General features: G+C 48.2%; 1 protein-coding gene and 1 long non-coding RNA gene across 3 annotated transcripts in view; one reads left to right on the plus strand and one right to left on the minus strand.

Moving 5' to 3' along the window:
- LOC118363709 (aryl hydrocarbon receptor-like) overlaps positions 1-26,393 on the plus strand; it is an 84,242-nt gene that overhangs the window by 34,851 nt on the left and 22,998 nt on the right. For both annotated transcript variants that reach the window (XM_052488527.1, XM_052488528.1), the window contains 3 exons: positions 9,393-9,482; positions 11,902-12,025; positions 14,509-14,642. In XM_052488527.1, the coding sequence (XP_052344487.1) occupies positions 9,393-9,482; positions 11,902-12,025; positions 14,509-14,642 (348 nt within the window). The remainder of the gene's footprint in view (positions 1-9,392; positions 9,483-11,901; positions 12,026-14,508; positions 14,643-26,393) is intronic.
- LOC127914017 (uncharacterized) lies at positions 22,664-23,355 on the minus strand. The gene is made up of 3 exons (XR_008087614.1): positions 22,920-23,355; positions 22,752-22,871; positions 22,664-22,703 (listed from the first exon to the last, which is right to left on the minus strand). It is a non-coding gene; the product is annotated as an uncharacterized LOC127914017 (long non-coding RNA).

Below are 26,393 nucleotides of genomic sequence, written 5' to 3' on the forward strand. Positions count from 1 at the left end.
TACTGTTCCAGTGTTTGCCCTGCCAGTCTGTACCAGTGTTTGACCTACCATACTACCATACTGTTCCAGTATTTGCCCTACCAGTCTGTGCCAGTTTTTGGCCTGACATACTGTTCCAGTGTTTTCCCTACCATACTGTGCCATTGTTTGCCCGACCATACTGTGCCAGTATTTGGCCTACCATACTGTTCCAGTGTTTTCCCTGCCATACTGTGCCAGTGTTTGGCCTGCCAGTCTGTGCCAGTGTTTGGCCTACCATACTGTGCCAGTGTTTGGCCTGCCTGTCTGTGCCAGTGTTTGGCCTGCCATACTGTGCCAGTGTTTGCCCTGCCAGTCTGTGCCAGTGTTTGGCCTGCCTGTCTGTGCCAGTGTTTGGCCTACCATACTGTTCCAGTGTTTGCCCTGCCAGTCTGTGCCAGTGTTTGGCCTACCATACTGTTCCAGTGTTTGCCCTGCCAGTCTGTGCCAGTGTTTGGCCTACCATACTGTTCCAGTGTTTGCCCTGCCAGTCTGTGCCAGTGTTTGGCCTGCCTGTCTGTGCCAGTGTTTGGCCTACCATACTGTTCCAGTGTTTGCCCTGCCAGTCTGTGCCAGTGTTTGGCCTACCATATTGTTCCAGTGTTTGCCCTGCCAGTCTGTGCCAGTGTTTGGCCTACCATACTGTTCCAGTGTTTGCCCTGCCAGTCTGTGCCAGTGTTTGGCCTACCATACTGTTCCAGTGTTTGCACTGCCAGTCTGTGCCAGTGTTTGCCCTGCCAGTCTGTGCCAGTGTTTGGCCTACCATACTGATCCAGTGTTTGCCCTGCCAGTCTGTGCCAGTGTTTGGCCTACCATACTGTTCCAGTGTTTGCCCTGCCAGTCTGTGCCTGTGTTTGCCCTACCATACTGTGCCAGTGTTTGCCCTACCATACTGTGCCTTTGTTTTGCCTGCCATACTGTGCCAGTGTTTGGCCTGCCAGTCTGTACCAGTGTTTGGCCTACCATACTGTGCCAGTGTTTAGCCTGCCTGTTGGTGCCAGTGTTTGGCCTGCCTGTCTGTGCCAGTGTTTGGCCTGCCATACTGTGCCAGTGTTTGCCATGCCAGTCTGTGCCAGTGTTTGGCCTGCCTGTCTGTGCCAGTGTTTGGCCTACCATACTGTTCCAGTGTTTGCCCTGCCAATCTGTGCCAGTGTTTGCCCTGCCAGTCTGTGCCAGTGTTTGGGCTACCATACTGTTCCAGTGTTTGGCCTGCCAGTCTGTGCCAGTGTTTGCCCTGCCAGCCTGTGCCAGTGTTTGTCCTGCCTGTCTGTGCCAGTGTTTGGCCTACCATACTGTTCCAGTGTTTGCCCTGCCAGTCTGTGCCAGTGTTTGGCCTACCATACTGTTCCAGTGTTTGCCCTGCCAGTCTGTGCCAGTGTTTTGCCTGCCAGTCTGTTCCAGTGTTTGCCCTGCCAGCCTGTGCCAGTGTTTGCCTACCATACTGTTCCAGTGTTTGCCCTGCCAGTCTCTGCCAGTGTTTGGCCTACCAAACTGTTCCAGTGTTTGGCCTGCCAGTCTGTGCCAGTGTTTGCCCTGCCAGTCTGTGCCAGTGTTTGGCCTACCATACTGATCCAGTGTTTGCCCTGCCAGTCTGTGCCAGTGTTTGGCCTACCATACTGTTCCAGTGTTTGCCCTGCCAGTCTGTGCCCGTGTTTGCCCTACCATACTGTGCCTTTGTTTTGCCTGCCATACTGTGCCAGTGTTTGGCCTGCCAGTCTGTACCAGTGTTTGGCCTACCATACTGTGCCAGTGTTTAGCCTGCCTGTTGGTGCCAGTGTTTGGCCTGCCTGTCTGTGCCAGTGTTTGGCCTGCCATACTGTGCCAGTGTTTGCCATGCCAGTCTGTGCCAGTGTTTGGCCTGCCTGTCTGTGCCAGTGTTTGGCCTACCATACTGTTCCAGTGTTTGCCCTGCCAGTCTGTGCCAGTGTTTGCCCTGCCAGTCTGTGCCAGTGTTTGGGCTACCATACTGTTCCAGTGTTTGGCCTGCCAGTCTGTGCCAGTGTTTACCCTGCCAGTCTGTGCCAGTGTTTGGCCTGCCTGTCTGTGCCAGTGTTTGGCCTACCATACTGTTCCAGTGTTTGCCCTGCCAGTCTGTGCCAGTGTTTGGCCTACCATACTGTTCCAGTGTTTGCCCTGCCAGTCTATGCCAGTGTTTGGCCTACAATACTGTTCCAGTGTTTGCCCTGCCAGTCTGTGCCAGTGTTTTGCCTGCCAGTCTGTGCCAGTGTTTGGCCTACCATACTGTTCCAGTGTTTGCCCTGCCAGTCTGTGCCAGTGTTTGGCCTGTCAGTCTGTGCCAGTGTTTGCCCTACCATACTGTTCCAGTGTTTGTCCTGCCAGTCTGTGCCAGTGTTTGCCCTACCATACTGTTCCAGTGTTTGGCCTGCCAGTCTGTTTCAGTGTTTGCCCTGCCAGTCTGTACCAGTGTTTGACCTACCAAACTGTGCCAGTGTTTACCCTACCATACTGTGCCTTTGTTTTGCCTGCCATACTGTGCCAGTGTTTGGCCTGCCAGTCTGTACCAGTGTTTGGCCTACCATACTGTGCCAGTGTTTGGCCTGCCTGTTGGTGCCAGTGTTTGGCCTGCCTGTCTGTGCCAGTGTTTGGCCTGCCATACTGTGCCAGTGTTTGCCATGCCAGTCTGTGCCAGTGTTTGGCCTGCCTGTCTGTGCCAGTGTTTGGCCTACCAGTCTGTGCTAGTGTTTGGCCTTCCATACTGTTCCAGTGTTTGGCCTGCCAGTCTGTGCCAGTGTTTACCCTGCCAGCCTGTGCCAGTGTTTGGCCTGCCTGTCTGTGCCAGTGTTTGGCCTACCATACTGTTCCAGTGTTTGCCCTGCCAGTCTGTGCCAGTGTTTGGCCTACCATACTGTTCCAGTGTTTGCCCTGCCAGTCTGTGCCAGTGTTTGGCCTACCATACTGTTCCAGTGTTTGCCCTGCCAGTCTGTGCCAGTGTTTGGCCTACCATACTGTTCCAGTGTTTGCCCTGCCAGTCTGTGCCAGTGTTTGGCCTGCCAGTCTGTGCCAGTGTTTGCCCTACCATACTGTTCCAGTGTTTGCCCTGCCAGTCTGTACCAGTGTTTGACCTACCATACTGTTCCAGTATTTGCCCTACCAGTCTGTGCCAGTTTTTGGCCTGACATACTGTTCCAGTGTTTTCCCTACCATACTGTGCCATTGTTTGCCCGACCATACTGTGCCAGTATTTGGCCTACCATACTGTTCCAGTGTTTTCCCTGCCATACTGTGCCAGTGTTTGGCCTGCCAGTCTGTGCCAGTGTTTGGCCTACCATACTGTGCCAGTGTTTGGCCTGCCTGTCTGTGCCAGTGTTTGGCCTGCCATACTGTGCCAGTGTTTGCCCTGCCAGTCTGTGCCAGTGTTTGGCCTACCATACTGTTCCAGTGTTTGCCCTGCCAGTCTGTGCCAGTGTTTGGCCTACCATACTGTTCCAGTGTTTGCCCTGCCAGTCTGTGCCAGTGTTTGGCCTACCATACTGTTCCAGTGTTTGCCCTGTCTGTGCCAGTGTTTGGCCTGCCTGTCTGTGCCAGTGTTTGGCCTACCATACTGTTCCAGTGTTTGCCCTGCCAGTCTGTGCCAGTGTTTGGCCTACCATACTGTTCCAGTGTTTGCCCTGCCAGTCTGTGCCAGTGTTTGGCCTACCATACTGTTCCAGTGTTTGCCCTGCCAGTCTGTGCCAGTGTTTGGCCTACCATACTGTTCCAGTGTTTGCACTGCCAGTCTGTGCCAGTGTTTGCCCTACCATACTGTGCCAGTGTTTGCCCTAGTGTTTTGCCCTACCATACTGTGACATTGTTTTTGCCCTGTCTGTGCCAGTGTTTTGCCATACTGTGCCAGTGTTTGGCCTGCCAGTCTGTCTGTGCCAGTGTTTGGCCTGTTTGGTACCATACTGTTCCAGTGTTTGCCCTGCCAGTCTGTGCCAGTGTTTGGCCTACCATACTGATCCAGTGTTTGCCCTGCCAGTCTGTGCCAGTGTTTGGTAACCATACTGTTCCAGTGTTTGCCCTGCCAGTCTGTGCCCGTGTTTGCCCGTTCCACAGTCTGTGCCAGTGTGACCATTGTTTGCCCTACCATACTGTGCCAGTGTTTGGCCTACCTGTCTGTGCCAGTGTTTGGCCTACCATACTGTTCCAGTGTTTGCCCTGCCAGTCTGTGCCAGTGTTTGGCCTACCATACTGATCCAGTGTTTGCCCTGCCAGTCTGTGCCAGTGTTTGGTAACCATACTGTTCCAGTGTTTGCCCTGCCAGTCTGTGCCCGTGTTTGCCCTACCATATTGTGCCAGGGTTTGCCCTACCATGCTACCTGTTGGTGCCAGTGTTTGGCCTGCCTGTCTGTGCCAGTGTTTGGCCTGCCATACTGTGCCAGTGTTTGCCCTGCCAGTCTGTGCCAGTGTTTGGCCTGCCTGTCTGTGCCAGTGTTTGGCCTACCATACTGTTCCAGTGTTTGCCCTGCCAGTCTTTGCCAGTGTTTGCGCTGCCAGTCTGTGCCAGTGTTTGGCCTACCATACTGTTCCAGTGTTTGGCCTGCCAGTCTGTGCCAGTGTTTGCCCTGCCAGTCTGTGCCAGTGTTTGGCCTGCCTGTCTGTGCCAGTGTTTGGCCTACCATACTGTTCCAGTGTTTGGCCTGCCAGTCTGTGCCAGTTTTTGGCCTGACATACTGTTCCAGTGTTTGCCCTGCCTGTCTGTGCCAGTGTTTGCCCTGCCAGTCTGTGCCAGTGTTTGCCCTGCCAGTCTGTGCCAGTGTTTGGTCTGCCTGTCTGTGCCAGTGTTTGGTCTGCCTGTCCGTGCCAGTGTTTGGTCTGCCATACTGTGCCAGTGTTTGGTCTGCCATACTGTGCCAGTGTTTGCCCTGCCTGTCTGTGCCAGTGTTTGCCCTGCCAGTCTGTGCCAGTGTTTGCCCTGCCAGTCTGTGCCAGTGTTTGGCCTACCATACTGTTCCAGTGTTTGGCCTGCCAGTCTGTGCCAGTGTTTGCCCTGCCAGTCTGTGCCAGTGTTTGGCCTACCATACTGTTCCAGTGTTTGGCCTGCCAGTCTGTTTCAGTGTTTGCCCTGCCAGTCTGTACCAGTGTTTGACCTACCATACTGTTCCAGTGTTTGCCCTACCATACTGTGCCAGTGTTTTCCCTACCATACTGTGCCAGTGTTTGCCCTACAATACTGTGCCAGTATTTGGCCTACCATACCGTTCCAGTGTTTGCCCTACCATACTGTGCCAGTGTTTTCCCTGCCACACTGTGCCAGTGTTTGGCCTACCATACTGTTCCAGTGTTTGCACTGCCAGTCTGTGCCAGTGTTTGCCCTACCATACTGTGCCAGTGTTTGCCCTACCATACTGTGCCAGTGTTTGCCCTACCATACTGTGACATTGTTTGCCCTACCATACTGTGCCAGTGTTTGGCCTACCTGTCTGTGCCAGTGTTTGGCCTACCATACTGTTCCAGTGTTTGCCCTGCCAGTCTGTGCCAGTGTTTGGCCTACCATACTGATCCAGTGTTTGCCCTGCCAGTCTGTGCCAGTGTTTGGTAACCATACTGTTCCAGTGTTTGCCCTGCCAGTCTGTGCCCGTGTTTGCCCTACCATATTGTGACATTGTTTGCCCTACCATACTGTGCCAGTGTTTGGCCTACCTGTCTGTGCCAGTGTTTGGCCTACCATACTGTTCCAGTGTTTGCCCTGCCAGTCTGTGCCAGTGTTTGGCCTACCATACTGATCCAGTGTTTGCCCTGCCAGTCTGTGCCAGTGTTTGGTAACCATACTGTTCCAGTGTTTGCCCTGCCAGTCTGTGCCCGTGTTTGCCCTACCATATTGTGCCAGTGTTTGCCCTACCATGCTAACTGTTGGTGCCAGTGTTTGGCCTGCCTGTCTGTGCCAGTGTTTGGCCTGCCATACTGTGCCAGTGTTTGCCCTGCCAGTCTGTGCCAGTGTTTGGCCTGCCTGTCTGTGCCAGTGTTTGGCCTACCATACTGTTCCAGTGTTTGCCCTGCCAGTCTTTGCCAGTGTTTGCGCTGCCAGTCTGTGCCAGTGTTTGGCCTACCATACTGTTCCAGTGTTTGGCCTGCCAGTCTGTGCCAGTGTTTGCCCTGCCAGTCTGTGCCAGTGTTTGGCCTGCCTGTCTGTGCCAGTGTTTGGCCTACCATACTGTTCCAGTGTTTGGCCTGCCAGTCTGTGCCAGTTTTTGGCCTGACATACTGTTCCAGTGTTTGCCCTGCCTGTCTGTGCCAGTGTTTGCCCTGCCAGTCTGTGCCAGTGTTTGCCCTGCCAGTCTGTGCCAGTGTTTGGTCTGCCTGTCTGTGCCAGTGTTTGGTCTGCCTGTCCGTGCCAGTGTTTGGTCTGCCATACTGTGCCAGTGTTTGCCCTGCCTGTCTGTGCCAGTGTTTGCCCTGCCAGTCTGTGCCAGTGTTTGCCCTGCCAGTCTGTGCCAGTGTTTGGCCTACCATACTGTTCCAGTGTTTGGCCTGCCAGTCTGTGCCAGTGTTTGCCCTGCCAGTCTGTGCCAGTGTTTGGCCTACCATACTGTTCCAGTGTTTGGCCTGCCAGTCTGTTTCAGTGTTTGCCCTGCCAGTCTGTACCAGTGTTTGACCTACCATACTGTTCCAGTGTTTGCCCTACCAGTCTGTGCCAGTTTTTGGCCTGACATACTGTTCCAGTGTTTTCCCTACCATACTGTGCCAGTGTTTTCCCTACCATACTGTGCCAGTGTTTGCCCTACAATACTGTGCCAGTATTTGGCCTACCATACCGTTCCAGTGTTTGCCCTACCATACTGTGCCAGTGTTTTCCCTGCCACACTGTGCCAGTGTTTGGCCTACCATACTGTTCCAGTGTTTGCCCTGCCAGTCTGTGCCAATGTTTGGCCTACCATACTGTTCCAGTGTTTGCCCTGCCAGTCTATGCCAGTGTTTGGCCTACCATACTGTTTCAGTGTTTGCCCTCCCAGTCTGTGCCAGTGTTTGGCCTGCCAGTCTGTGCCAGTGTTTGGTCTGCCTGTCTGTGCCAGTGTTTGGTCTGCCTGTCCGTGCCAGTGTTTGGTCTGCCATACTGTGCCAGTGTTTGGTCTGCCTGTCTGTGCCAGTGTTTGCCTGCCTGTCTGTGCCAGTGTTTGGTCTGCCTGTCTGTGCCAGTGTTTGGTCTGCCTGTCTGTGCCAGTGTTTGGTCTGCCTGTCTGTGCCAGTGTTTGCCCTGCCTGTCTGTGCCAGTGTTTGGTCTGCCTGTCTGTGCCAGTGTTTGGTCTGCCTGTCTGTGCCAGTGTTTGGTCTGCCTGTCTGTGCCAGTGTTTGCCCTGCCTGTCTGTGCCAGTGTTTGCCATGCCTGTCTGTGCCAGTGTTTGCCCTGCCTGTCTGTGCCAGTGTTTGCCATGCCTGTCTGCGCCAGTGTTTGCTGTCACTCTGTCAGGGGGCATACATCCAGACCAGATGGCATACAGGCTGGGAAAACAAACAACTAGCTGTGCCATGTTGCAGACTGGAACAGGCTTGCTCTCTCCCTCTCTGATCTTTCAACCAGCCTCTTTCCCTCTATCCATTCCCCGTTCTCTCTATCATTCCCTTGTCCTGTTTTTTTCTCTCTCAATCTCTCTCTCACTCCATCTCTCTCTTTTTCGTATCCCTCTCTCTTTCAATCTCCCTTCATCCTTCCTTCCTCTCTCGTGAGCTATTCTCTCTCTCCATTCCCAGTGCGCTTCTCACATCCCCTTGCCACTCTGTGTTTTGTTCTGTCTGCTGACGGCCGCTATAACTACAGCAGGCAGCGTTCTTTCATCCTGGACAATTGCATGATGTCCACAGCCCCATGAAATATGGAAAATACATTTTTGATCAAGATTTTTGGTGACTGCCCAAGTTACCCCCCCCCCACCCCCCAGGGAGGGGGCTGTGTGGTCTTCAGCTAGACAGAATAATCTAAATATTTATACAGAGAGCCTGAACACCGCTCTGCTTTCTGAGTGTTTATGTACAATGTGGGGGCGTCGGGCCACGGAGATAGAACTAGGAAGTGGAGGACGGGGCTGCTGAGGAGAGATGGAAGGACTTACAGATGGCCTGGGGTGACAGTGGGGGTGGCAGCTTTCTGGGTATTTTTTGAGAGAGCATAGGGCCTGCATAATAAATAAGAAACTGTATGAGCCGGCAGCTGCGAGGCTCCTCGGGATCCCATGGATGTCAGGGTTTCAGACAGGACTAGGAGCCTTCAGGTTTAAAGACAGAAATAAAGGCAGGCCAGGACGAGCAGTTTGTGGCCCTTGAGTACATAATAGCTTACCCAGACAAAAGCTAAGAAGTACTTTACACAACGCTAACTGGGGGGAATATGATATTGGGTCTGCCAGGTAGAATTTGAATCATATAGCTATTTACTTGCAAAAGGGATGGGAGTCAACCAACCTGATATTATCTGGGTTATGTTTCTCTGGGTGCCATCCGTGGAAAAAGGCAGATAATGACCTGTGTATGGTAGGCTAGGAGGCTATAGTTTCCATCCACTGTAGATTGTGTAATGGGGCTCTCGTTGCTGACATGTTGGAAATGAATATGATGGGTTATTCAAGGACGTGAGTGTCAGGACAGCTGCCCTGTAGTGCCATCGGTTGGTTTAGGGAACGTGTACCCACGCACGCATACACACCTAGAGCGAACAGAGCGACGGAACGACTCCTTTGCCCCTGAGCGTTGTGGGGGAGATGGAATAGCAAAGTGTGAGACGCTCTGTATGGTTCTGTGACCTACACCCCCGCCCCCTCTCTTTCTCTCTCTCACCTCCCCTCTTTCTCCCCATCTCCAGCCTGTCATTGTGTTCAGGTGACACGTCCTCAGAGTGGGGCGTCTTGCCTCTCCTCCTCCCCTCTCCTCCACTGCTCCTCTCCTCCCCCTCTCCTTCACAGCCTGAAGTGGTGTCATGCCCCTGTTTGCAGTTTATCTTTTTGTCGCCCTCTGTTTCCCCCTCTGGCCCCCCTCTGTTTCCCCCTCTGCCCCCCTGTTTCCCACCTTCCGGTTCCCCCTCTCTCAGTTGTGTCTGTCAGAATAGGCCAGGTTTGATAGGACCTCCCGTCCTCAGGAATCTGTCTTGTCTGTCTGCACGCTGTAGTCTGTCATGCTGTTTTATACATGCTTGGTGTTGGCATTGAAATACAAGACACACCAAATGGCACAAATGTATCACTAGAATATGGGTTGTCACTGTCTTCTCGTGATGGACACCGGACACAGTCATTCAGAAGCTGCTATTCATTTGCGTCAATCTCCTCTCTATCCTCTTTGTCCAGCCCAAAAATAATTGCACTCGCTAAACGTCTTTGATAGCAGTACGCAGTGAGGGACATTCCCTAACTTCCTGTCTGTTGTGACTTGTTCTCCCTCCTCAGGCCCTTAATGGCTTTGTCCTGGTCATCACTGCAGAGGGGGTCATATTCTACTCCTCTCACACCATTCAGGATTACCTGGGATTCCACCAAGTAAGTCTCTACTGCTGATCACAGGGCTCGCAGCCACTCAAACACACTGGCACACGCACCACACACACTGTACATCATACACACACACTGCCGCTCAAACGCGCACACACGCACGCACACACACACACACACACGCAGCACACACACCATACATCATACACACACACACTGCCGTTCAAGCACACACGCACGCACACACACACACACACACACACACACACACACACACACACACACACACACACACACACACACACACTGAGCAGAGAGAGGAGGATTGGGCCTGCCTACAGAGCCACACCATGGCACAGAGGGAGTCTGGAAGAGGTTAGCCTCGGAAAAGCCAGTTGGACTAGGCTTTACATGACACTGCCCTCGTTCTATTTACTATAGAACGGCCCAGGGAGTGCTGGGACACGGACTGAAAACTATAGTCCTACTGTTTTTTTGTGCCAAACCGGATCTAGCGCACCTGATTCTAATAATTATCTGGTTGATAAGCTGAATCAGGTTAGTTACAACTGGGGTGGAAGTGAAAACCTACAGGAGGGTAGCTCTCCAGGAACAGGGTGGGAGTGAAAACCTACAGGAAGGTGGCTCTCCAGGAACAGGGTGGGAGTGAAAACCTACAGGAGGGTAGCTCTCCAGGAACAGGGTTGGGAGTGAAAACCTACAGGAGGGTAGCTCTCCAGGAACAGGGTTAGGAGTGAAAACCTACAGGAGGGTAGCTCTCCAGGAACAGGGTTGGGAGTGAAAACCTACAGGAGGGTAGCTCTCCAGGAACAGGGTTGGGAGTGAAAACCTACAGGAGGGTATCTCTCCAGGAACAGGGTTGGGAATGAAAACCTACAGGAGGGTAGCTCTCTCTGCATCCTGCCCCTTCTTTGCCCCAACAGTTACAGCCAGAATGAGGGTGAACATAAATATGCTGCTGTACAGTGCCAACCTTCACCCAACACTGCCTTGTGTCCTTGCCTGCCCTTTTGCACCACCTCCGCCCCCTCCATTCCCTAGTCTTGCCCTCAATGCCCTCTGGTACCCAGCCCTGCTCTGTGCTAAGCGCTTTAGCTTGCTAGAGTCAGGATTTTCACTGGATAAGAGTTTGATAACCCCGTCCAGAGAGGTCAAACGCAGGTTAATCAGTTAATAGGAGCTGATCTATAGCATATTTAATCACAGACCTCGGTAAGCATGCATACTGTCTGTCCTACGTTTGTTTAATTGAGTTAACCCCCAGCAGCTGATTAACTGCTCTCATAGCCTTATTTATTCAGGTTGGATCACCTTTTGATAACATCCATGCTCGCGTACACAGTTGGGTTAAGCTGCATTAGCAATTAATATCACCCGTTAAAGCTCTCTCTCTCTCTTTCCTTCTCCCTTTCCTTCTCTCTCTCTCTCGCTCCCTATTTCTCTCTTTCCTTCTCTCGCTCTCTTTCCTTCTCTCTTTCTTTCTCCCTTTCCTTCTCTCTCTCTCTCTCTCTCTCTCTCTCTCTCTCTCTCTCTCTCTCTCTCTCCTCTCTCTTTCTCTCTTTCCTTCTCTCTCTCTCTTTCCTTCTCTGTCTCTTTTTCCTTCTCTCTCTTTCATTCTCTCTCTCTCTTTCCTTCTCTCTCTCCCTCTAGCTCTCGCTTTCTTTCTCTCTGTGTTCATCAGTGGAGGCTGCTGAGGGGAGGATGGCTCATAATAATGGCTGGAAAGGAGCGAATGGAATGGCATCAAATGTATATGATTACCATTCCCTCAATTCCGCTCCAGCCATTACCACGCGCCCGTCCTCCCCAATTAAGGTGCCACCAACCTCCTGTGGTGTTCATACTGCTGTAACTGCAAGCTGCTGTAGAATAAATGTTCCCACAGTGTGAACCACACCTCTCAGGCCTTGTTTCATTTCAACAACCATCACTTCACATCTACAGCGCAAACTGAAATCCTTTTGGATGTGGCTGCCTGTTGTGGAGCTGTGTGTATGGTAATGAGAGGTAGCACTGAGATGCTAGTGTGACACGGAACCTCGGGCTGTGCTGTGACCATGTCACCACTCTCTGTGTCCATGTCACCAACTCTCTTGAGGTGGTCCAGCTCATGCCCTAACCTTCCTCCTCACTGCAAGCCCACAAAACAAGGTGTGTGTGTGTGTGTGTGTGTGTGTGTGTGTGTGTGTGTGTGTGTGTGTGTGTGTGTGTGTGTGTGTGTGTGTGTGTGTGTGTGTGTGTGTGTGTGTGTGTGTGTGTGTGTGTGTGTGTGTGTGTGTGTGTGTGTGTGTGTGTGTGTGTGTGTGCACATCATCTTACTGATTCTACAGAAGTGAACTCAGTTGTGTTTAGATAATTTTTCAGTAAGTCAGACAATAGTTCCCAGTCCTATGTGCTGGTGCACGTGACCTTTCTAAAGACCTCTCTCTTTCTCTCCTTGTTCCAGACAGACGTGATGCACCAGAGTGTATTTGAGCTGATCCACACTGAGGACCAGCAGGAGTTTAGGAGGAACCTCCACTGGGCTCTCAACCCCCCGGGCGTGCCCCAGCAGGGGGAGTCACCCCCAGGTCAGTCTTACGCTGCGTCTCACTGTCTATTCCGGGCCGACCCATTTTCACAAATCTGTCCAAAGCCACTGTGAGACTTTCACATTACTAAACTAAACTAAACTAAACTAAAAAGAAACGTCCTCTCACTGTCAACTGCGTTTATTTTCAGCAAACTTAACATGTGTACTGTAAATATTTGTATGAACATAACAAGATTCAGCAACTGAGACATAAACTGATATGTGACTAACAGGAATTGAATAATGTGTCCCTGAACAAAGGCGGGGGGGGGGGGTCAAAATCAAAAGTAACAGTCAGTATCTGGTGGCCACCAGCTGCATTAAGTACTGCAGTGCATCTCCTCCTCATGGACTGCACCAGATTTGCCAGTTCTTGGTGTGAGACGTTACCCCACTCTTCCACCAAGGCACCTGCACCCTAGCCCTCACCCTCCGATCCAACAAGTCCCAGACGTGCTTAATGGGATTGAGATCTGGGCTCTTCGCTGGCCATGGCAGAACACTGACATTCCTGTCTTGAAGGAAATCACGCACAGATCGAGCAGTATGGCTGGTGGCATTGTCATGCTGGAGGATCATGTCAGGATGAGCCTGCAGGAAGGGTACCACATGAGGGAGGAGGATGTCTTCCCTGTAATGCACAGCATTGAGATTGCCTGCAATGACAACAAGATGACGGAACCTACACCTCCAAATCGATCCCGCTCCAGAGTACAGGCCTCGGTGTAACGCTCATTCCTTTGACGATAAACGCGAATCCGACCATCACCCCTGGTGAGACAAAACCGCAACTCGTCAGTGAAGAGCACTTTTTGCCAGTCCTGTCTGGTCCAGTGACGGTGGGTTTGTGCCCCTAGGCGACGTTGTTAATGGTGATGTCAGGCTAGGACCTGCCTTACAACAGGCCTACAAGCCCTCAGTTCATCTCAGCCTATTGCGGACAGTCTGAGCTGAGTAACTCGGGCAGTTGTTGTTGCCATCCTGTACCTGTCCCACAGGTGTGATGTTTGGATGTACCGATCCTGTGCAGGTGTTGTTACACGTGGTCTGCCACTGCGAGGACGATCAGCTGTCTATCCTGTCTCCCTGTAGCGCTGTCTTAGGCGTCTCACAGTACGGACATTGCAATTTATTGCCCTGGCCACATCTGCAGTCCTCATGCCTCCTTGCAGCATGCCTAAGGCACGTTCACACAGATGAGCAGGGACCCTGGGCATCTTTCTTTTGGTGTTTTTCAGAGTCAGTAAAAAGTGCTCGAGTGTCCTAAGTTTTCATACCAGTGACCTTAATTGCCTACCGTCTGTAAGCTGTTAGTGTCTGAACAACCGTTCCACAGGTGCATGTTCATCCATTGTTTGTGTTTAATTGAACAAGCATGGGAAACGGGTGTTTAAACCCTTTACAATGAAGATCCTTTAAAAGTTATTCTGGATTTTTACGAATGATCTTTGAAAGACAGGGTCCTGAACAAGGGACGTTTCTTTTTTGTTGTTGCTGAGTTTAGCTAGCGATGTATGTTTGATGCTTTGTTGCAAATGTACAGATGGCATACATACAGTATATATGCCATACTGAAATTGAACTTGTGGAAGGGGCTGAGGTGAACTACTAGCAGAACAAAAACAAAAGATAAAAAAGAAACTGCTTTGTTTCAATGTGGTAGTTAGTTGTAGTGAAGTCGTTGTTTCACTTTAAAGCGACACATACAGTGACAGCATACACCACACTGGTTGACGTTTACTACTAGCAGAACAAACAAACAAAAAACAGGAAAACATGACCAAACGAAGAACTGCAACGAGTCAGCCTGAAGTCACTCAGACCCAATGGGTTAGTCACTCAGACCCAATGACCCCAATTTCCCCAGCTGAGCTATGTAGAGAGAGGGAAGGAGATGAGAGAGAGGAGGAGAGGGAGAGAAAAAGAGCATGGCGAGAGAGTGAGAGAGAGAGTGAGAGAGAGAGAGAGAGAGAGAGAGAGAGAGAGAGAGAGAGAGAGAGAGAGAGAGAGAGAGAGAGAGAGAGAGAGAGAGAGAGAGAGGGGAGGAGGAGAGGGAGAGAAAAAGAGCATGTAGAGAGAGAGAGAGAGAGAGAGAGAGAGAGAGAGAGTAGAGAAGATGGAGAGAGGGAGGGGTGATCTTTATCAGGCTCTCCATGACTTGCAGGGTAAATGTTAGAACACACACAGCCGTCGGTTTTAATTAGGCAGGGGGTTCGAGCTAGCTACCGTAGCGTTGTCGTGGTACTTTAGAACAGGGACGGAATGGAGAAGAGGGAGGAACAGACTGGAGCTACACACCCACACACACACACACACATAAGTGCATGCACACACATGAACATACACACACTCACCAAACATAATGTAGGAGCATCTGGACCCTGTTAAACTCTGTTCAACAGCCATTTTAATAGACCACAAATGAAGTAGGCATTGAATATAGTGATTTGACTTGGTCCTTGACCTGTTTCTATTCCTCAGATGGAAAGCCAGTCCCCAGCTCATCCCTGGTGACCTATAACCCCGATCAGCTGCCTCCAGAGAACTCCTCCTTCCTGGAGAGGAACTTCGTCTGTCGCTTCCGCTGTCTCCTCGACAATTCCTCTGGCTTCCTGGTTCGTAACCAATCATATTCCTCCTCTCTTAACCTCATCTGCACAGGAGTACTGGAGACTGGCATGTCTCCTTTTAGGAATATTATTCTTGCAATGATGTTTGAGCTCATGTTCGAGATTTGCCCTCCATTGAAGACAGCCATTGTTGGACTTATGGTCTGTGTATGTGTGGATATAAGGGAGAAGGCGTGTAAGTGTCTGTGTGTACGAGCGTCCTTACTTCCATGTGTACTGCATTCTTGCTTGCGTGCGTACGTCTACAAGTGTGTGTGTGTGTCAGATCACACCTCGAGACATCAGCTTTATTAGAAGAGAGTGTTCCTGTGACTGTGTCCCATGACTGTACTGAGGGAGGCTGAGCCGTACAAGAACAAAGGCCTGGGAATACCCAGACACTTCTAGTCTGGCCCCTGGCGTGGGGTGTCCCGACTCCCACCAGAGAGCCCCAGAGGCAGGCACTTTACAGTGCTACTGTACCACCTCCCCCCTTATCCCAGAGCTACCCTCCATTACTGACCCCTGAACTACTGAATCACCCATACCCCCCTATGCCCCCCGACAGATCCTCCCTCTGCAGAACTCTGAGCATTCTACTTTCCAGGGCTACCTCCCCCATTTAGACCCCTACCTCCCACTTCCTCTGCCTCCCCCCCTCCTTCCTGGCCCTACCTCCCCCTTTCTCCACTTCTCCGTCAGAAGCCCAACACTCTAAGGCCAAAGGAGATTTTTTTCTCCCAGCTACAGTAGCTAGAGAGGCTATTAGCCTGGTCAGTGTGGTGTCGTACCACTTCAGACCACGGCGGGATCAGAAGCCACTACCCTCCCTCAGTAATCCGTCTTAAAGAGCCACAGGGTCGTGGGGAAAAGGGCTTAAATCTGCCTTCCAGAGGAAGAGAGCACCCAGAGAGGAATTTGCTTAGTCAGAGTAGCTCGAGGACTCCCAAAGGGCTCAATCTTCTCCTCAGACTAAGGTTGTACTGGATACCACAGAGACAGAGAGAGAGAGAGAAGAGGACAGAGCCAGAGCACATTGACTGGGCTAGAACACAGTAACATAGAAGTAAATGTATTGCTGTAGGGGCCTACAGTATAGTCCACGTGCAGTTAGTATAGTACACTCAGAGAGCTGTGAGGGATATCAGCCTGTGCTTGCTGTTAAATCTGCATTGCAGAGCTCATGGTGGTGGTGTGGGTGTGTCATAGTGGGCCCTCCTGCCTGGTGAGCAGAAGGGGGAAGCCCCCTCCTCTCCTGCGCTAGACTCTCCATCTCACCGGTACAGAACGTGACCAGAGTAGTGGGGGGCTGGTGGTAGGGGAAGGGAAGAGGAGAGTAAGATCGGGGTATTTCCCAACTCTGTGGAGGTCATTTGCGTGAGAGGTAAGCCCAGGGTCTGCCTCTGTCTAATTTCCATAGCATTGTTTTGGTAATCCTATTGCTATTTGAGGGTAGATTCTTGACATCATTGCACCTCACCTTATGCCCAGCAGGACCAATTAACAAGATGTTTTATTTTTTTATTTCACCTTTATTTAACCAGGTAGGCTAGTTGAGAACAAGTTCTCATTTACAACTGCGACCTGGTCAAGATAAAGCAAAGCAGTTCGACACATACAACAACACAGAGTTACACATGGAATAAACAAACATACAGTCAATAATACAGTAGAAAAAGTCTATATACATTGTGTGCCAATAAGGTAAGGGAGTCAATAAATAGGCCATGGTGGCGATGTAATTACAATATAGCAATTAAACACTGGAGTGATAGATGTGCAGATGATGAATGTGCAAGTAGAGATACTAGGGTGCAAAGGAGCAAGATAAGTAAATAAATACAGAATGGGGATGAGGTAGTTGGATGGGCTAATTACAGACAGGCTATGTACAGGTGCAGTGATCTGTGAGCTGCTCTGACAGCTGGTGCTTAAAGTTAGTGAGGGAGATATGATTTTTGCAGTTCGTTCCAGTCATTGGCAGCAGAGAACTGGAAGGAAAGGCGGCCAAAAGAGGAATTGGCTTTGGAGGTGACCAGTGAAATATACCTGCTGGAGCGCGTGCTACGGGTGGGTGCTGCTATGGTGACCAGTGAGCTGAGATAAGGCGGGGCTTTACCGAGCAGAGACTTGTCGATGACCTGGAGCCAGTGGGTTTGGCAACATGTATGAATCCTTCAGGGCCAGCCAACCAGAGCGTACAGGTTGCAGTGGTGGGTAGTATATGGTGACAAAACGGATGGCACTGTGATAGACTGCATCCAATTTGTTGAGTAGAGTGTTGGAGGCTATTTTGTAAATGACATCGCCGAAGTCGAGGATCGGTAGGATGGTCAGTTTTACGAGGGTATGTTTGGCAGCATGAGTGAAGGATGCTTTGTTGCAAAATAGGAAGCCGATTCTAGATTTAATTTTGGATTGGAGATGCTTAATTCTAGCTCTTGATTCTAGCCATCCCGGATCCGGGATCGTGTATACAGCCTCAAGCTCATTACCATAACGCAACGTTAACTATTTAGCCTAGCATTCAGCATGCAACATTTTCACAAAAACAAGAAAAGCATTCAAATAAAATCATTTACCTTTGAAGAACTTCAGATGTTTTCAATGAGGAGACTCTCAGTTAGATAGCAAATGTTCAGTTTTTACAAAAATATTATTTGTGTAGGACAAATCGCTCCGTTTTGTTCATCACGTTTGGCTACGAAAAAAACCTGTATCCAGGAGTGTAATTCTCTAGGCAAGCTCATTAGCATAACGCAACGTTAACTATTCATGAAAATCGCAAATGAAATGAAATAAATATATTAGCTCTCAAGCTTAGCCTTTTGTTAACAACACTGTCATCTCAGATTTTCAAAATATGCTTTTGAACCATAGCTAAACAAGCATTTGTGTAACAGTATTGATAGCCTAGCATAGGATTAAGCCTGGCATTCAGCATGCAACATTTTCATAAAAACAAGAAAAGCATTCAAATAAAATCATTTACCTTTGAAGAACTTCAGATGTTTTCAATGAGGAGACTCTCAGTTAGATAGCAAATGTTCAGTTTTTACAAAAATATTATTTGTGTAGACAAATCGCTCCGTTTTCTTCATCACGTTTGGGTAAGAAAAAAAAGAAAATTAAGTCATTAAAACGCAAACTTTTTCCAAATTAACTCCATAATATCGACAGAAACATGGCAAACGTTGTTTAGAATCAATCCTCAAGGTGTTTTTCACATATCTATTCGATGATAAGTCATTCGTGGCAGTTTAGTTTCTCCTCTGAAGAAATGGAACGCGCATGGACCTGGAGATTACGCAATAATTTCGACGCAGGACACCGGGCGGACACCTGGTAAATGTAGTCTCTTATGGTCAATCTTCCAATTATATGCCTACAAATACGTCACAATGCTGCAGACACCTTGGGGAAACGACAGAAAGGGCAGGCTCATTCCTGGCACATTCACAGCCATATAAGGAGACATTGGAACACAGCACCTTCAGAATCTGGGGCATTTCCTGTATGAAACTTCATCTTGGTTTCGCCTGTAGCATTAGTTCTGGGGCACTCACAGATAATATCTTTGCAGTTTTGGAAACGTCAGAGTTTTTTCTTTCCAAAGTTCCAATTTCCAATTACATGCATAGTCGAGCATCTTTTCGTGACAAAATATCTTGTTTAAAACGGGAATGTTTTTTATCCAAAAATTAAGAGCGCCCCCTATCTCGAAGAAGTTAATGTGATTCTGGAAGGAGAGTTTACAGTCTAACCAGACACCTACAGTGGGGAGAACAAGTATTTGAAACACTGCCAATTTTGCAGGTTTTCCTACTTAAAGCATGTAGAGGTCTGTAAATTTTATCATAGGTACACTTCAACTGTGAAAGACGGAATCTCAAACAAAAATCCAGAAAATCACATTGTATAATTTTTAAGTAATTCATTTGCATTTTATTTCATGACATAAGTATTTGATCACCTACCAACCAGTAAGAATTACGGCTCTCACAGTCCTGTTAGTTTTTCTTTAAGAAGCCCTCCTGTTCTCCACTCATTACTTGTATTAACTGCACCTGTTTGAACTCGTTACCTGTATACAAGACACCTGTCCACACACTCAATCAAACAGACTCCAACCTCTCCACAATGGCCATGACCAGAGAGGGTGTAAGGACATCAGGGATAAAATTGTAGACCTGCACAAGAATGGGATGGGCTACAGGACAATAGGCAAGCAGCTTGGTGAGAAGGCAACAACAACTATTGGCGCAATTATTAGAAAATGGAAGAAGTTCAAGATGACTGTCAATCACCCTCGGTCTGGGGCTCCATGCATGATCTCACCTCGTGGGGCATCAATGATCATGAGGAAGGTGAGCGATCAGCCCAGAACTAAACGGCAGGACCAGGTCAATGACCTGAAGAAAGCTGGGACCACAGACTCAAAGAAAACCATTAGTAACACACTACGCCGTCATGGATTAAAATCCTGCAGCGCACGCAAGGTCCCCCTGCTCAAGCCAGCGCATGTCCAGGCCCGTCTTAAGTTTGCCAATGACCATCTGGATGATCCAGAGGAGGAATGGGAGAAGGTCATGTGGTCTGATGAGACAAAAATAAAGCTTTTTGGTCTAAACTCCACTCGCCGTGTTTGGAGTAAGAAGAAGGATGAGTACAACCCCAAGAACACCATCCCAACCGTGAAGCATGGAGGTGGAAACATCATTCTTTGGGGATGCTTTTCTGCAAAGGGGACAGGATGACTGCACCGTATTGAGGGGAGGATGGATGGGGCCATGTATCGCGAGATCTTGGCCAACAACCTCCTTCCCTAAGAGCATTGAAAATGGGTCGTGGCTGGTTCTTCCAGCATGACAACGACCCGAAACACACAGCCAGGGCAACTAAGGAGTGGCTCCGTAAGAAGCATCTCAAGGTCCTGGAGTGGCCTAGCCAGTCTCCAGACCTGAACCTAATATAAAATCTTTGGAGGGAGCTGAAAGTCTGTATTGTCCAGCGACAGCCCCAAAACCTGAAGGATCTGAAGAAGGTCTGTATGGAGGAGTGGGCCAAAATCCCTGCTGCAGTGTGTGCAAACCTGGTCAAGAACTACAGGAAACATCTGATCTCTGTAATTGCAAACAAAAGGTTTCTGTACCAAATATTAAGTTCTGCTTTTCTGATGTATCAAATACTTATGTCATGCAATAAAATGCAAATTAATTACTTAAAAATCATACAATGTGATTTTCTGGATTTTTAGATTCTGTCTCACAGTTGAAGTGTACCTATGATTTAAAAAATGACAGACCTCTACATGCTTTGTAAGTAGGAAAACCTGCAAAATCGGCAGTGTATCAAATACTTGATCTCTCCACTGTAGGTATTTGTAGTTGTCCATTCTAAGTTAGAACCGTCCAGAGTAGTGATGCTGGACCGGTGGGCAGGTGCGGGCAGCGATCGGTTGAAGAGCATGCATTTAGTTTTACTTGCAGCTGGAGACCACGGAAGGAGACTTGTATGGCATTGAAGCTCATCTGGAGGTTAGATAGCACAGTGTCCAAAGAAGGGCCAGAAGTGTACATAATGGTGTCGTCTATGTAGAGGTGGATCAGAGAATCACCAGCAGCAAGAGCGACATCATTGATGTATACAGAGAAGAGAGTCGGCCCGAGAATTGAAACCTGTGGCACCCCCATAGAGACTGCCAGAGGTCTGGACAACACGGAACTCTATCAGAGAAGTAGTTGGGGAACCAGGCGAGGCAGTCATTTGAGAAACCAAGGCTGTTGAGTCTGCCGATAAGGATGTGGTGATTGACAGAGTCAAAAGCTTTGGCCAGGTCGATGAATACAGCTGCACAGTAATGTCTCCTATCGTTGGCAGTTATGATATCATTTAGGACCTTGAGCATGGCTGAGGTGCACCCATGACCAGCTCTGAAACCAGATTACATAGCAGAGAAGGTACACTGTGATTTGAAATGGTCGGTAATCTGTTTGTTAACTTGGCTTTCGAAAACCTTAAAAAAGCAGGGTAGGATAGATATAGGTCTGTAGCAGTTTGGGTGTAGAGTGTCTCCCCCTTTGAAGAGGGGGATGACCGTGGCAGCTTTCCAATCTTTGGGAATCTCAGACGATACGAAAGAGAGGTTGAACAGGCTAGTAATTGGGGTTGCAACAATTTGTGCAGATCATTTTAGAAAGAGAGGGTCCAGATTGTCTAGCCCGGCTGATTTGTAGGGGTCCAGATTTTGCAGCTCTTTCAGAACATCAGCTATCTGGATTTGGATGAAGGAGAAATGGGGGAGGCTTTGGCGAGTTGCTGTGGGGGTGCAGGGCTGTTAACCGGGGTAGGGGAAGCCAGGTGGAAAGCATGGCCAGCCGTAGAAAAATGCTTATTGAAATTCTCAATTATAGTGGATTTATCGGTGGTGACAGTGTTTCCTAGCCTCAGTGCAGTGGGCAGCTGGGAGGAAGTGCTCTTGGGAGGAGAGAGCCATAAGACCCACCACACCATACTGACCTCGCATGAGAGGATACATGCCGAGAGGAGAGGAGGAGGAGAAGTTCGGAAAAAGGAGAGCAGAGGAGGGGTGGAGAGAGTTAGGGAGAGGTTCGTTGAAATGAGGAGAAGGGAGGACGAGGCCCAACTTAAACTCATCAATCAGAAGAAAGAAATGAATTCCACCATTTACCTCTCTCATAAACTTTGTGTACTATTTTTATCTCATCTTTGAATTGTTGACGTAATCACTCCAGAGGACTCAGAGCGGAGGACAAAGTATCCAATTACATTACAGTACTTTGGTGTGTTTTATCCCTTCCTTGCATGTTCTCTAATCTTCCATCACCCTATTCCCTATATAGTGCACAACTTTTGACCAGAGCCGTATAAACCCTTGTCAAAATCAGTGTGCTAAATTGGGAATAGGGTGCCATTTAGGACACAGTCCAAGTCTCATCTGGTGTCATCAATTCCATCCTAAACATCATTCTCCTATTACATGATGGTTATTACATACAGCATGGTGCATTGTATCTGACTCTCGTAGGAGAATAATGAACAAGTTAATTGAATCGTTTTACTTTTCCTCATTTCGCTGAAGTACTGGGAACTCTAATGACATTTTCCCTCGAGCATTCAACTGTTAAATAAAGTAAAAGAGATGCGTGTCCGTCAATGTTAATGTTTCATTTGTTCCATTCTTGTTTTCATATGGGAAAATATTCGACATGACATTGTTGATTATGCTAATGCCTATTGTCTAGATCCTTGCACGGTTTTTGTTGCTGTTAGAATCCATCAACTAGTAGGCCATGAAATCTTAAGAGGCTTCCGTTTGGCTCAGGAAAAAAGCTATTTCGTCCTGTGAGAATGTCTTGTGTCGACATTCAGCCATGTGCAATGTTATCTGAATAAAGATTGCACTGGAGACTGACTTTGAGCAGGAGACACAGCCCTGTCAATATTCCAGTAGGAGATTCAAGCTGTCACACAAATGAAGCTCAAAGAATTCTGCTTTTGCTGGTTTGACAGTTGCATGTCCCAGTGAATTGGCACACATACAGTAGTTTCATTAGTTCATCCTGGTCGTCTGTACTGTAGTCTCTCTTTGACGCACTGTTAGCTGACCAGCGTATGCAATATTTGTTTCTGGTTCCATGATCATTTGTAACCTAGTGTAGCAAGTTCAGACCTTCATTAAATAAACAAAATGGTATGTTCCCCAATCAGAACCAAATCTTGCGTGCTGGCCATGTAAACGAGAGACTAGGTCATTTGTACTGCTCTAGTAGCGTTCTATTCAACTACAGCCCTTCACTACATAAACAGAAGGTCCAGTAAGTTCCTAACCTGAATGTCCAGTATGTTCCAAACTTGAAGGTCCAGTATGTTCCTAACCTGAAGGTCCAGTATGTTCCTAACCTGAAGGTCCAGTATGTTCCTAACCTGAAGGTCCAGTATGTTCCAAACCTGAAGGTCCAGTAAGTTCCTAACCTGAAGGTCCAGTATGTTCCTAACCTGAAGGTCCAGTATGTTCCAAACCTGAAGGTCCAGTATGTTCCAAACCTGAAGGTCCAGTAAGTTCCTAACCTGAAGGTCCAGTAAGTTCCTAACCTGAAGGTCCAGTATGTTCCAAACCTGAAGGTCCAGTATGTTCCAAACCTGAAGGTCCAGTATGTTCCTAACCTGAAGGTCCAGTATGTTCCTAACCTGAAGGTCCAGTATGTTCCTAACCTGAAGGTCCAGTAAGTTCCTAACCTGAAGGTCCAGTAAGTTCCTAACCTGAAGGTCCAGTATGTTCCTAACCTGAAGGTCCAGTATGTTCCAAACCTGAAGGTCCAGTATGTTCCAAACCTGAAGGTCCAGTATGTTCCAAACCTGAAGGTCCAGTATGTTCCTAACATGAAGGTCCAGTATGTTCCAAACCTGAAGGTCCAGTATGTTCCTAACCTGAAGGTCCAGTATGTTCCTAACCTGAAGGTCCAGTATGTTCCTAACCTGAAGGTCCAGTATGTTCCTAACCTGAAGGTCCAGTAAGTTCCTAACCTGAAGGTCCAGTATGTTCCTAACCTGAAGGTCCAGTAAGTTCCTAACCTGAAGGTCCAGTAAGTTCCTAACCTGAAGGTCCAGAATGTTCCAAACCTGAAGGTCCAGTATGTTCCAAACCTGAAGGTCCAGTATGTTCCTAACCTGAAGGTCCAGTATGTTCCTAACCTGAAGGTCCAGTATGTTCCTAACCTGAAGGTCCAGTATGTTCCTAACCTGAAGGTCCAGTATGTTCCTAACCTGAAGGTCCAGTATGTTCCTAACCTGAAGGTCCAGTATGTTCCTAACCTGAAGATCCAGTATGTTCCTAACCTAAAGCTTAAGCAGAAATCCACAGGACAGGCGTGAACTCAAAAATACCATCCCAGTGCACCTAGTGCACCTCAACTCCTGGTATTTACCAAAAGCAAATTAGCTCTAAGTATTGATGTTTTAACAGGGACAGAAGAAGTTCCCTTTCATTAGCTCCATGGCACTCATCACTGTCAGGAGAGGGACTGATGTGTTGCCGTGGAATCACACCACGGCGAAGGAACAGAACATAACATGGCTCTCTAAGTATCTTCTCCGATCCATCCTGTCCTGTCATGTCACGCAAAGAACTCAGAGCAAGCCTGACACTGACATGTCGTGCACGTCATATGTCGGTTACTTACTGTGAATGTAAATAAGTATTTCTGCCCCTCCAGCGAACCGTGCGACCTGTGTGCTCTGCTGTTCTGTGTTGTTTCTCATCAAGGTGCACCACGCATTCACGTGATGGATGGTTCTACTGTAGTGTAGTGTGTGTATGTGCGTGTGTGTGTGCTTAATGTAGTGCAATGTAATATACTTCTACACTGTCCCTCTGGGGATCTGACAGACAGGGGAGGAGGAGGGTCTGAATGTTTTAACAGTCCAAAAGCCACATGCAAAGGTTTCCCTGGCTTTTCTATTTAGCAATTTGATGAGCAGGGTTATGGCCTGCTAGGTTATCGCTGGGGATGACAGGGCATCTTGGATGTTTACAGTGTGATCGAAGGGCCCCCAGGCCTCCAGGCAGCCTAGCGAGAGACAGAGAGACAGGCTCAAAGACAGGCTCAGCCGTTAAGACTGGTCTCTCTCTCTCCATCTTCCTCTCGCTCTCTGTCTTTGTCACTCTCTTTCTTCTTTCCAGGGGTGACTGTTGTAAATAACGCTTGATTGCGTGCGACAGGGAGAAAACGAAACAGGCACTGAGTGGAGTAGGGAGAAGACAGCACATGTGATATCATTTTCATTGTCATAGCGGCAGCAGAGGAATGTGTCATGCAGTTGAATGGGAGAGTCCTAGTCTCTCTCTAGTCTAGACTGCTGTGGTTGGCTAAGGAAGATTGTATGAATCATTCACTCTCTCCTGACACTTCTCGGCTCTCATACAAATGAATAACATCCTCACTGTAGTATACAAACAGAGATATAGCAAACCTGACTGACACAGAGCTCTATTACATTTTTAAACGGTTCAGTTTTACAGGGGTATTGTTCATTCAACCTCTCACTAAAGGTGCAATGACTGTGAAACAAAAGCTATTCCTCTAACCTGAGTGTGTGGTTTCTCTCTCTGTCCGATTTGAGTATAAAAATCATTCCAACCTACTATTTACCATTTTATTATTTGTGTTTTATCCATCGATAAAGAGAACATGCTTAGGGTTTGCCATGTGTATCCTGCGTTGGAGATATTATAGTCATTTAGATCTTCAGTTGAAGTCGGAAGTTTACATACACCTAAGCCAAATACATTTAAACTCAGTTTTTCACAATTCCTGACATTTAATCCAAGGAAAATTCCCTCTCTTAGGTCAGTTAGGATCACCACTTTATTTTAAGAATGTGAAATGTCAGAATAATATTAGAGAGACTGATTTATTTAAGCTTTTATTTCTTTAATCACATTCCCAGTGGGTCAGAAGTTTACATACACTCAATTAGTATTTGGTAGCATTGCCTTAAAATTGTTTAACTTGGGTCAAATGTTTCAGGTAGCCTTCCACAAGCCTCCCACAATAAATTGGGTGAATTTTGGCCCATTCTTACTGACAAAGCTGGTATAACTGAGTCAGGTTTGTAGGCATCCTTGCTCGCATGCGCTATTTCAGTTTTGCCCATACATTTTCTATAAGATTGAGGTCAGGGCTTTGTGATGGCCACTCCAATACCTTGACTTTGTTGTCCTTATGCCATTTTGCCACATCTTTGGAAGTATGCTTGGGGTCATTGTCTATTTGGAAGACTCATTTGCAACCAAGCTTTAACTTCCTGACTGATGTCTTGAGATGTTGCTTCAATATTTCCACATAATTTTCCCAACTCATGATGCCATCTATTTTGTGAAGTGCACCAGTCCCTCCTGCAGCAAAGCACCCCCACAACATGATGCTGCCACCCCTGTGAATTCACGGTTGGGATGGTGTTCTTCGGCTTGCAAGTCTCACCGTTTTTCCTCCAATCATAACGATGGGAATTATGGCCAAACAGTTCTATTTTTGTTTCATCAGACCAGAGGACATTTCTCCAAAAAGTATGATCTTTGTCCCCATGTGCAGTTGCAAACCGTAGTCTGGCTTTTTTATGGCAGTTTTGGAGCAGTGGCTTCTTCCTTGCTGGGCTGCCTTTCAGGTTATGTTGATATAAGGACTCGTTTTACTGTAAATATATATACTTTTGTACCTGTTTCCTCCAGCATCTTCACAAGGTCCTTTGCTGTTATTCTGGGATTGATTTGCACTTTTCGAGCCAAAGTACGTTCAGTTCTAGGAGACAGAATTACGTCTCCTTCCTGAGCGGTATGATGGCTGCATGGCCCCATGGTGTTTATACTTGCTTACCATTGTTTGTACAGATTAACTTGCTCCTTTCAGGCGTGCTCCTTTCAGGCGTTTGGAAATTGCTCCGAAGGATGAAGCAGACTTGTGGAGGTCTAGAATAAAATGTTACTCATGTCCAAGTTGGATATATGATACAGAGGTCTTGGCTGATTACTTTTGAGGTTCCCATGATGTCAAGCAAAAAGGCACTGAGTTTGAAGGTAGGCCTTAAAATACATCCACAGGTACACCACCAATTGACTGAAATTATGTCAATTAGCCTATCAGAAGCTTCTAAAGCCATAACATAATTTTCTGGAATTTTCCAAGGCACAGTCAACTTAGTGTATGTAAACTTCTGAACCACTGGAATTGTGATAGT

Source organism: Oncorhynchus keta, chromosome 30 (assembly GCF_023373465.1).
Source record: "Oncorhynchus keta strain PuntledgeMale-10-30-2019 chromosome 30, Oket_V2, whole genome shotgun sequence".
Classification (NCBI taxonomy): domain Eukaryota; kingdom Metazoa; phylum Chordata; class Actinopteri; order Salmoniformes; family Salmonidae; genus Oncorhynchus; species Oncorhynchus keta.